Source organism: Pinus tabuliformis, chromosome 8, assembly GCF_031772625.1.
Source record: "Pinus tabuliformis cultivar Carrire ecotype Pingquan chromosome 8, CPIR1, whole genome shotgun sequence".
Taxonomy (NCBI): Eukaryota; Viridiplantae; Streptophyta; class Pinopsida; order Pinales; family Pinaceae; genus Pinus; species Pinus tabuliformis.
Window position 1 is genome coordinate 1732249554 of NC_142294.1, and position 11174 is coordinate 1732260727.

General features: G+C 38.8%; 1 protein-coding gene across 1 annotated transcript; it reads left to right on the forward strand.

The window, feature by feature from the left end:
* Positions 1–10359: 10359 nt before the first annotated feature.
* On the forward strand, positions 10360–10897 carry LOC149243010 (serine carboxypeptidase-like). The gene is made up of 2 exons (XM_089367743.1): positions 10360–10489; positions 10654–10897. The coding sequence occupies exons 1-2, from the start codon at positions 10378–10380 to the stop codon at positions 10803–10805; spliced, it is 264 nt and encodes an 87-aa protein (XP_089223869.1). The 5' UTR covers positions 10360–10377; the 3' UTR covers positions 10806–10897.
* The last annotated feature ends 277 nt before the right edge of the window (positions 10898–11174 follow it).

Sequence of the window (11174 nt, forward strand, 5' to 3'; positions counted from 1 at the left end):
AAACATTCCAAATTTCAAAAACTATGGCTAGGACCATTTCAGATCTGTGAAAAAGTAGGCCATTCCACTTTCATACTGCAAAATCTATCAGGGGTGAGGGATTCTCTCCCTGTCAATGGTCTAATCTTGAAGAAATTCTTTAATTGAGGAGGTAACCCCTTCTCTTTGTAGCTTGATAGTTTTTATATAGTTTGTAGGATTTGTAGAAATAAAAATGTGGGACATTTCCCATTGACCTTTCACTGTAATTAAAAGCTGTCTCGCCATGACAATATTAGTATTTACTTTTGGATAATAGCGTCTTAAACCAAGAGAGATCATTTCTAGGAAATTAGATATCTTTTTATTCTGAACATCACAGTCTAACCTTTGTAAACTTCACTTTGAACGAAGTTCTATGAGTCATCTTGGGTGTTCGAAATTAGTCCCCAAAGGTTATCTATATGAAAATAGGAGCTAATTCATCTTCAGCATCTTTAACTCTTAAACCTGTCATCCATTTACTCTTAAGAAGATAGTTGTTCATCCCATTCACCAAAAGTTTATGATTACTCAAAGTGTAATTCTAAAATATAAAATATTAAAGATAAGAGGTCTAATTACAAGCCTACTTACCATGTTCATAGGAAAATAATTTAACTGACATTACCAAAACTGCATATCAAACAGGGTAATGGCTTGAAATTTCAAGACAAGGGGTCTTATCACGAGCCAGCTTGTTCAGTTTAATTACTACCCATGAATGGCATTGTCATTTATCTGGCCACCAAACTAGGACAATGGCTTTTATCTTAAGCAAAGAAGAAAGTGAAATTCAAAAAATACGAAAATATCTTTTGAATTCATTCTGTTTAGTCACACTCTAAGGTGAATGGAACAATGGACAACAACATGGTTAAAAGGTAACCCTGCCGAGACTATGAATGTTTGCTGGCAGCAGAGGCTCTACCTGTGACAGAGGAGTTCATTTTAAAACGCTGATATGGAAAAGTTTTCTATTTTTACCTTTATAAACCAGTAAGGACTTATTTTAATACTCAAAGTGCATTTATAAAAAGAGGAAGTCAAATGAAGAAACCTGTTTTATTCAGAATCAATAGACATCTAGTTATATTAGAAATTTCCTTTCCTTTATAAAGATTCTATTTGAAAAGATGTAAGTATATTTATTAGTCCAGAGATAAATGGTTCTGCCAGCGAATCGCCAATTGTTGTGCCCTACAACAACCCCCCATTTCATAACATTTTTATCACAAACAATTTACATATGAAATGGGTCCCTTTTAAAATTTTTAATTGGCATTAATAAACTTGTTCAGATAAGGTATGATAATCAAATGAATTTGTGCATAAAACCCTTGTTGAACAAATAATAAGCAATTTTTGGTTAAGTCCGAAAAAGCAATCGCAAGGTCGGTTGCCATCTTGGTTCTTCCCGATGCGATATCGCTATCGGCCATCGGCGATAGCCAATGCACACACAGAAAAAGCACATTCCTTTTCCCCGATGCGATACGATATCGGTGATCAACTATCGGCGCTATTTCTTATGAAAAATGTTTTAAAGCTCCTACCCGATGCGATATCGCTATCGGCAGTCGGCAGAATCCTACGCATTTTCATAAGACGTTCATATCTTTTCCCCGATGCGATATCGCTATCGGTATTCAGTAAATCAATTGATATACATTTAGGGATTATGTTCGCGCGCTAATACAATGTCGCAATCGGCGTTCGCTAAAGATCTTTCCCAAATGATAATGTCACTCACACTCCCGATGCGATGCGATGACGCTTAATGATGACCTCAGTTCCCAAAAGGTGATTATTTCAAAGCATTAAAGTTATATTTAAATCCGATTTGACAAAAGCACAGATTTCAAAATGCCGTTAAGTAAAGGGATAAGGTAATGCATGCGTATTTAAAGCTTTGCCCCTTCGAATTAACGAGCAATTACGATTAGACCTTTGAAAAAATCTATTGCACACTTTAAGGGGTCATTCGGTTTAATAACTTAAGTAATGGTCATTTATGGAGCTGCAGGCTGTAAAATCACCATCATTGCATCTACGGTGCCTTCTCAAATCATTAGATCCGCAGCCTCTTTTAGAAATAATCTCACCACGCTTCAAATAATATATCTATCCCGTTATGGATCGTCATTGTTATTTCTTTGTTACGATTTCTCTTGCATTTGTGTAGAATTCAACTGTCGAGAGAAGTCTGAATATGATGGGAAAGAAGTTCAAGAAGGTGGAAGGTTCTACTGCGACACCTGTCTCAGGCCAAGCTGCTACAGTTTCAAGGAAAGGCTTAATCTCAGATACTACATGCACTGGTCTTCCTGGTACTACATGGCAAGGGACATACAATTTGCTAGAAGCAGAACAACCAGAAACGACAGTAACGGAGGCAAGTGTGGATGAACTAAGAAAGTCTGAGGCAACTCTTAAAGATTTGGCTGACTCCTTTCTGCACAGAATAGCAGCCAGAGAACAAGTCTTGCCTTATACTGATGTGGTACATTGGGCAATTGAAGAAATTACTCTCACTAATAGAACCTTCCATACTAAGGATGGAAGGATTTTCGGTTCCTTCAAGCCTGACGACTTGAGACGGATGTATCATTTGCCCAATCCCGAGCAAGTCTATAACAGAGCCTTTGTGGAGAAGTTCGCCAGAGAGAATGAATCACCATCCGGACCTCTCCGAGATTAGAGGCAAAATCCAGCAAAACACAAGCAGGATATGTCGGGTAAGTACTCCAATGCTTCTTTGGCTTCACCTTATTGCTATGCTGGAATTATGATGTGTAGATTGTGGGGATTTCATGATTCTGCAAATATCCATGTTGATATGGTTCCCTTAATGGAAGCGGCCGTCAATAGTATAATCATGGATTGGGCCACTATTCTGTCTGATAAGTTGGTCATAGCTATTCGTGAGTTTAGAGCCAAAACTAGAGTCACCGAGAGAAAAATCCCACCCTTCTATTACTCTGCCTACATTATGGATACCCTTTGTTTTAATTCTGAGTTTCCTGTCCTTGGTTGGAGATGGACAACCCATGACCCAACACCTATTCATTTGTATCATCGGAAATTGTGGAAACCCTCTCACAAAGACCATTTGTATCAAATTTGCAATGGTTTTATGGTTCCCGTTCACTATTCTATTTTTGACAGACCTATCCCTAGAATTTCTTATGAAGCTTCTTTTGACCTACCAGCCGTAGCCCATTGGTTCGGCGAAGAATATTTTTCCTATATCAGAGTTTTTGGAAGCAAGGCTAGGCCACATGTTCTCCCCTTGTACATCCCAGATAAATTGTTAGCCCGAGAAATCTCCTATCAGATCATGTCTGAGGGTGTCACACAAACTCTCAAAGAAGAGAAGAAGAGAGGATGGCCATCTTTTCCTTTAAGAATTGGAGTTTATACGTTGCTAAATTACAAGCATGCAGAAAAGGAAGCAACAAAACTCCAAATGGTATCTCTAGCTTCTATTCCAAATAGACTCTATGACCCAAAAAATACTGCTTTCATTGCCTTGGAACAGGCTAAGCTGACAAAGGTTGTTCATCAAGAAGACCAGTTTGACGACCTGTTCATGGGTGCCGATTCAATAAGCCAAGTCAAACAACTTGCTGCAATGAGATATGAAGATGTGGAATTAACTGAATTTAATAAACTTAGAAAGCAAAGGTTGCAAACTTTGCCTCTAGATTTATTATCCACAACCCCAACATCATCCTCAAGCGAGCCTGATCAGCTGGAAATAAATTCACCTCCCGTTACAATTAGAGAACAGGAGGAAAGGAAAAACAAGCTGCAGGCAGAAAGGCATAGAAGAGAACAAATAGAAAGGCAGCAAAAAGCACAAATTGAACAAGAGCAAAGAAAGCAAAGGGAGCTAGAAGAACAGAGGAAAAGAGAGGAAGAAGAAAAAGCAAAGAAAGAACTGGAAGATAGGCAGAAAAGGGAATTAGAGGAACAGCAATGAAGAGCACAAGAGGAGCAACAGCGGGAGGCATTCGAGGAACAACAGAGGATTGAAAAAGAGAAAGAACAGAGTAAGCAAATCTCTGTTGATACTGAATTGATTAAAGAATGGAACCAATTCGATTCCATTATAAGTGGTAAGGAAGCCTCCAAAGACTCAGATGCCTCAAAGACTCCCGATACTACTTCTTCTCCAGTTCTAGAAGGAACCAGCGGCCCACCCATGGTACAGAGTGTTGAGGTAATTACTCAAGACCCATCTGATCAAATTGATATTCAGGTAGAGGAAATTCCTCCCCTAGACATTTTCTACAGCCCTAAGCATAGAGCCGTTGTAAGGCGCTCAAGGAAGAGGCGAAGGCTTGATCAACCTTCTGTTTCAACTGAGCAAACAGTCACGGGCAATGTCGTCTGGAAGGGAGAATTAGATCCCTCTGAAGATTTGACAAAGCTGTCGCAATTTGCGGGAGCTTATTCAGCGGCAACCATTGACAAAGCATCCGAAGTGAGTCTTCTTTTGAAGACTAAAGAGCATGAGGTATACGCATTGCAAGCAGAAGTGATAGAGGCAAGAAATAAGGCAGCGCAGGCAGAAGAACAATTGCTGGCCCAACAACAAGAGAATCATTTGTTAACCCAGCAAATTGAAAAACTGAGGATAGACCAAAGTGACATTCAAAAAGCACAAGAATTGTCAGAGGCATTATCCCAGTTGGAGGCATCGAATGAGCTGTTGATGAAATCTAAAGAGGAGCAAATAATTCAGCTGTCAGCACAGCTTGAAAGTATCAAAGGTGCCAAGAGTATTGATGATTTCAGAGCAGAGGCAACTCTAATAAATAGCGCGTTGATATCTCAGACCAGACTCTTGTGCCAACAACTAGTTGAAGCTGAGATACTTTGTGAAACATCTACAGCAGTATGTGAACAAATCGAGAAAGCCAGGAGTAACTTGGATCAGGCCGAAGACGATATAACAGAGTATATTGAATGGCAAGACACTCCAGAAGGGTAAGCGGCAAATTTGTCCCGAATCTGTGTAACATACAAGGACATACTTTTCATGGAATGGAACACACAGGTAATGAAGGCGGAAAGGGCAGCATCCAGATGCAAAATGATTGCCAAAAACATGATCAATCTAGTCAATGATACATTGTACCTGGCAAACATGATTTCACAATGCACACCTGGAAACATAACAACCGCAAACATGCTGGAGCACAGGAATTATCCTGAGCTGGAGACACAAGGGCGGTTAATTGCTGGAGTGAATACCTTGACCGCCGACGCATACTGGTTTTTCCTGATTAAACCACATTCTCAAAGGTCGGCTCTTAACTGCCTAACAGATGCTCTCCGATACCTGATTGCCGATATCCAAGATGCCACATACGATGCACAGCTGACTTCACGCCTCAATACTCCACCAGAAGTAGAGCCAATGCTGGCGATATGTCAGCGAAGGAGTAAAGGCAAAGAGACCTCTGACTGAAGCATCGTCGCCGACTGCCGAATCACCAAAATGCAAAATGATATTTGTTAATGCCGATTTGTTAGTTTTCAGTTTTAGATATTTAAATATTTAGATTAGCATAGTATTTATAGACCCTTTCATTGTTTTGGAAAGGGTCGTAAAATTTTGTAAAAGACTTAAAGGCTGAAGTTTGCACTATTGTGCTTCAGTCTATATTCTTTTTTGAAAACTCGACCACTGGTTCTTAATTTTACTTGGAAGGCTGTTTTAAGTAAATTGTGCACTATTGTCGTTTGCTTGGAATGCTTTCTGGTTGGAAGGAAGGACCGCGACATAGCGATTAATATATTGGATTGATCAAACAGCTTGCATGGTACTATTATCTGTATCTGTTCTCTTTTCTATTATATGAATTGCTGTGTTATTACTTTGCTATTATTGATTACATGTATGCAATATAACAGCAAATCTGCATTTCATATCACTATTGAATGTTTTGTGATTTGTTATCCCTTTTACTCATGTGTGTAACAATGATATAAATGACTGAGTGCAGTAATTCGCTATTATCGCTCTGCATAACTATTTATGCAGAGCAATCTTAAATGGTTTAAACATTTATGCTTACTGTTAGTGACATCTATATGCCTGCCATTAAGCATAGGTTATCAAACGCTGCATCATCTGAATTGATAAGTCCCGGGATTAGCTTATAGTTATTATATTTCTTTTATAGTTTAGTTATTTGTTTATTATCACTTCATATCATAAATCATTCATCCATCCCGTTTGTTATCACTTGGAACTATAGTTCATGTATATAAGGTTGTCCATAAGTTTTATATAAAGTTTTGAAGTCTTGTGAATAGGTTCATTAGTATATGTCAATTTGAAATTTGAAATTCAAGAGCTATTGATGTGAATTCGTGTAAAAGAAAAATAATTAGACACCCTCCATCATTGTTAGTTAAAGCATGTCATGTCATTGGTACTTTGCGCAGTTTCGCAGCGCGGGTTTGATGTCATTGGTACTTGCGCAGTTTCGCAGCGCAGGTTTGATTGGTCAGTTTAGCTGCGAAATGATGTTTTCGTGTTTTCGCAGCGCTCTGTTTGTCAGCGATTTCGTAGCGCATCCTGTTAAATTTGAACTGCTCGCGCTACGAAATCGGGGTTTCAGGGTTTTGTGTAGCACTTTTCCTCTGAGTGTCAAATCCGAGAGTAGTGAGTCATAGGTCCGTTCATGATTGTCAGTTCACATCCTCTCCATGTCATGATAAGCCATTATTTCGCCATAAGGTCCGAAGTCATGTATTTGAGTCTTAGTTTAGGGGATGTTATAAGAGATGGTTATATCATAATGGGTTCTTCATATTATGTAAACATGTTTGCTATATGAAAAGCCCAAATTCTTATTTAAACGGACTACTGCAAGCGAGCCTGCTCTCCAAAGCCGAAGTTTGTTTTCGTGCTACAAGCCACCATTAGTTTCCTGTGTAAAAATATTCAAAGCAGCATGGAAAGAAAGGAACACCGATCTGGTAAGTGTGTGAGGACAGAGCCGGAGGGGTTAGATGTTACTCTCAGGGATGAAGAGGTAGCAAAGGCCTTTCGAAGCGCTGGCTGCTGGCGGTTTTGCGAAAAATTGAAGGGAGGACATGCAGAAGTGACCAAGGCTTTCGCATTAAACTTCACTGGACTGAATTCGAAGGTGGCAATGTTGGAGTTTCCGGTGTCTCCTGAAGTTATTTCCACTGTCACTGAAATTCCGAGAGGTGGCCAAGAATGGTTCAAAAACTTCAAGTTCGACATGGGTCCCTGCAAAGAGTTTTTGAAGGCACCTTACGTAGATGAAGATCTCACCAAAGCAGTCCCAAGGAGTTATATAAAAGAGAATTATGCTATGCTCTTGACATGTATCCAGAAGTACCTGACATGTGAGGGTAGGTACAATAAAGTCTACTCCTACCACTTCAAACTTCTGTTACACTTCACAGGTAAGGTTTCAATAGACATACCTTTCTATTTGTTCAGGAGCATTAGCAAAATGTGTGATAAGATTCAATTAAAGAAAGATGCTTGTGAAACATCCCTTTTTCATCATGGTCTAGTAAAATTGCTGGTGTTGGATAGTTTACAAAAAATTGGTAAAGATTGGGATTCATTTGTGTTTATGGCCGGTTTCCCAAGCAAAACAGGCCTCACTCCATTACCTGTGAGAGAAAGAGAAGAAAGGAGTGAGGAACCCACTTTGGCTGAACTTAGAAGAGAAGTGACAGACCATAAGAAGCCTAAAACTAAAGCAAAGAAATCAGAGAGGTCTGTGGCAGCTAAAGAGACACCTGAAGCATCAATGAAGAAAACTCCTAAGCCAGCAGCTAAAGAAACACCTGAAGCATCAGTAGATAAAACTCCTAAGTCATCTAGAGTATCTGAAAAGGAAACCCCTAAGTCATCACCTAAGGAAACACCTCAGTCATCAAAGCAGAAGACTCACAAAAGGAAAGATGAAACTAAATCCAGTGAAGTTGAAAAGGTTTCAAGGGTGAGAACTAGAGGCCAACTAAGCAAGGAGAAAGGAAAGTCAGTCCCTGTGGAAGAAAGTCCTATTTCAAAGGGTAGTTTAAATGACTTACTTGAAGCCATTGAACTAGAGCAAGATCATCCAATACAAATTGAACCACTAGAACTTGAGCAAGATCAATTGGTGCCACCAATGCATATTGATCTAACTCAGTCCTCACCTGAAAGTTCTAAAAAATCAAGGGCTTCTAAAAGGTTAAAGTTTGAAGAGCCAAGTGAAGAATATGCCTTTAAACCACGCAGACCAGTGACAAGAAGGCAAATTAAAGAAGTGGAGAAAGCTCAGAAAGAGAAAGCACCTTTAGAAATGCCTAGAACAGAGGTACTTGAAGTTTTCTCTGAAATAGTTCAAGCAGCCAAAAGCAAGAACAAGGATAATAAGGTTATTATCAGTCAAAGTGGAAATGTTATTGCTATTAAGAAACAAGCTGGAGCAACAAAGGAAGAAATACCTCAGATTAAAAATGTTTTTAAGGAAAAGGCAGTAAGATATACAAGTTATAAAAAGGCTGTAATGAAAGGCAGAACAAGTTTGATTAGCCAAGCTGACTCAGTATCTGATGCATATGTGTGGACAGTGCCAGCTCTGAAGCAGGCAAAAATCATGAAACAAATGAATACAAGCTTAAGAGCAGAAAACAAGATGTTAAAGGAAGAGGTCAGCAGCTTGAAAGGGAAGCTAGGCAAACTAGCTAAATGATCCAAGGGGAAATTTCCTTTCCAAATTTTGGTATATTTTGGCTGTCATCATTTTAAAACTTTTTGAGACTTTTTGATGTCTTTACACCTGTGTAGAATGGCTGAAGAAATCACAGAGTTAAGTTATTGTTGCTTTAAGGTTCATATGCTTAGTTTTGATTACCTACAGCAGTTTCGTAGCGCGCTACGAAACTGCTGTAGATGACTGTTTATATAAAAAACTTGAGTTTGAATGCTGAGGTCAGCAAATATTAAAAGGGATGACTCGAAGCTAGCATGGAGACTATAGAAAGTCATTCAGATGATTAAAAAGGTGCCAGGTGTAAGTATTCGAAGAAAAGGTGAAATTTTGTCTTTTGTTGATAGTTTTCACTTTATGTCCGAATTTTTAGGGTTCTGGTAAGGCTGCCGAGGTGTTGAGTGGTACACCTGTTCAGTTATGGGATGGCCAGATCATAAGTTTTCTTCAATCATACGGGACTATCAGAGGATTAAATGGCTTGAAACATGATCTTAAATGCATGAACACTAATGGGAGGCAGAAGCCGTGAACATAGGGTACATATTCTTATTGGTTGATGAATCATCTACACATCAGGCATCCGAAGCTGCTCATCCAGTGAATGTGTTTTCAGTTTGGTTTGGCTATTATTGAAGTGCTACAGGTGCCAAGTTTCAAGAACGCAGCAATGTACACGAGGAGATAGACTTGAAGTTTCAATGTAATGGAGTCCTCTGTTTTCGTAGCACAATATCTCTTGTAATTAATTAGTTTGTTTATGATATAGATAAGGTAATTAATGATAGAATTCCGAGCTCCCTTCATGCTTGTTGAGGAGTCTCAGGTAGTAGTGTTTTGATTGGCTATATATAGAAATGACTCTTATGTAAAAAAGGTTGGACATTTTATAGAAAAACAGAGTTGTTTTGGGCCATTGTAAGACTTTTTGACAGTAATAGTAAAACAGTGTTGATCTCTACTCAAGATTCTCGATGGATTATTGTGTTCAAATATAATGATGGTGTTTTATATTTTATGTTCTTTTATAGCCTTGTTGTAACACAATCACTCAGAATTCATAATCTTATGCTCTGACTTCCTGTGTGTTTGGCAAGCTATGTTTTGATGGAGTATGTTTGACATGTAATGCAAAGAACCTTGATTTCCATGAGATGACTATGTTTTCCTTGTTTACTTAATATATGAGACTCCATAGCCCAATGAGAACCAGTTTGACATGTATCCAACCAGCTGTTGCTTTCATGAATAAGTAAAGAGTTAGCCATCTTTTGTAGTGAATGATTTTTATCAAGAGTTTGTGAGAGAGCCCTCTCTGATCAAAGAGGCTAAGCTTTGATCTAAAGATAGGTTGAAAGAGTTACATGAAATATTGCTTGGTTGCAGCCCTCAGTAGTGATTTTGTGATAACACCGTTTACTTATAATCTTTGGGAAACTGGTCCCATTATCCCCAGTCGGAGCCACTATTCCAAACGGAAAAGGAGCTGCACTAAGTTCCGGACCGGGTGGTTTCCCCGATGTTGTTGCAACGAATTTCGGGGCATCAACAGGTTGGCAGCAAAAAATTTGTCTCATGTAGCCCCTTGGTTTATGAAGCTATGCTTACTGACTGGATGCGGAATATGGAAGTTGGCATTCCAACACTCTTGGAGGATGGTGTTAAGTTGCTAGTTTATGCAGGAGAATATGATCTCATTTGCAATTGGTTAGGTAATGATACTGTATACATATAACATATTGTTTTTGTTTTGGACAATGACTTTATGATTTAGGTGTTAAGTCTGTTATTAACTTATTTGCAGTTGTGTTTTTCAGGCTTGTCAGTCTAATCTTCAAAATTGAAAAGTTAATTGTTCAAATTATGTGTCTTTCAGGCAATTCAAGATGGGTGAATTCCATGGATTGGTCTGGAAGTGAGAATTTCAAGAAGGCACCTACAAAATCCTTCCTTGTAGATGATAAGGAAGCAGGTTTAATAACCAGTTATGGACCACTCAGTTTTCTCAAGGTAAAAGGCACTCGATGATCATCTTTGATTTCGTTGTACAAGTAGATAATTTCTTCCTTACGGAATCTTCTATTTTGCTGCACCAGGTTCATGATGCAGGTCATATGGTCCCAATGGATTAGCCAAAAGCAGGCTTGTAGATGTTAAAACGTTGGACACAAGGAAGTATTACTAACGACAATTCTCAAATTTTAAAGACAGTGACAGAGATGCCAGAGAAGAATTTCGAGAGTTAGTTATCTGCTTAACTAGGAGAATTGCTCTCTTCACCTAGATTAATGTAAATATTTCTAGATTTGCAGTAGTGTGCATCCCCAAAGATGTGTATTTTCTGATTTGGCAAAATAATTGTGCATTGGGACCATCAGTCTTGCTAACTTGTGTCAA

Bases quoted from the DNA above. Each gene is read 5' to 3' on its own strand.
- LOC149243010 (XM_089367743.1), top strand. From the start codon at position 10,378: ATGCTTACTGACTGGATGCGGAATATGGAAGTTGGCATTCCAACACTC. The intron at 10,490-10,653 runs GTAATGATACTG...TGTGTCTTTCAG, and splicing joins TCTCATTTGCAATTGGTTAG to GCAATTCAAGATGGGTGAAT.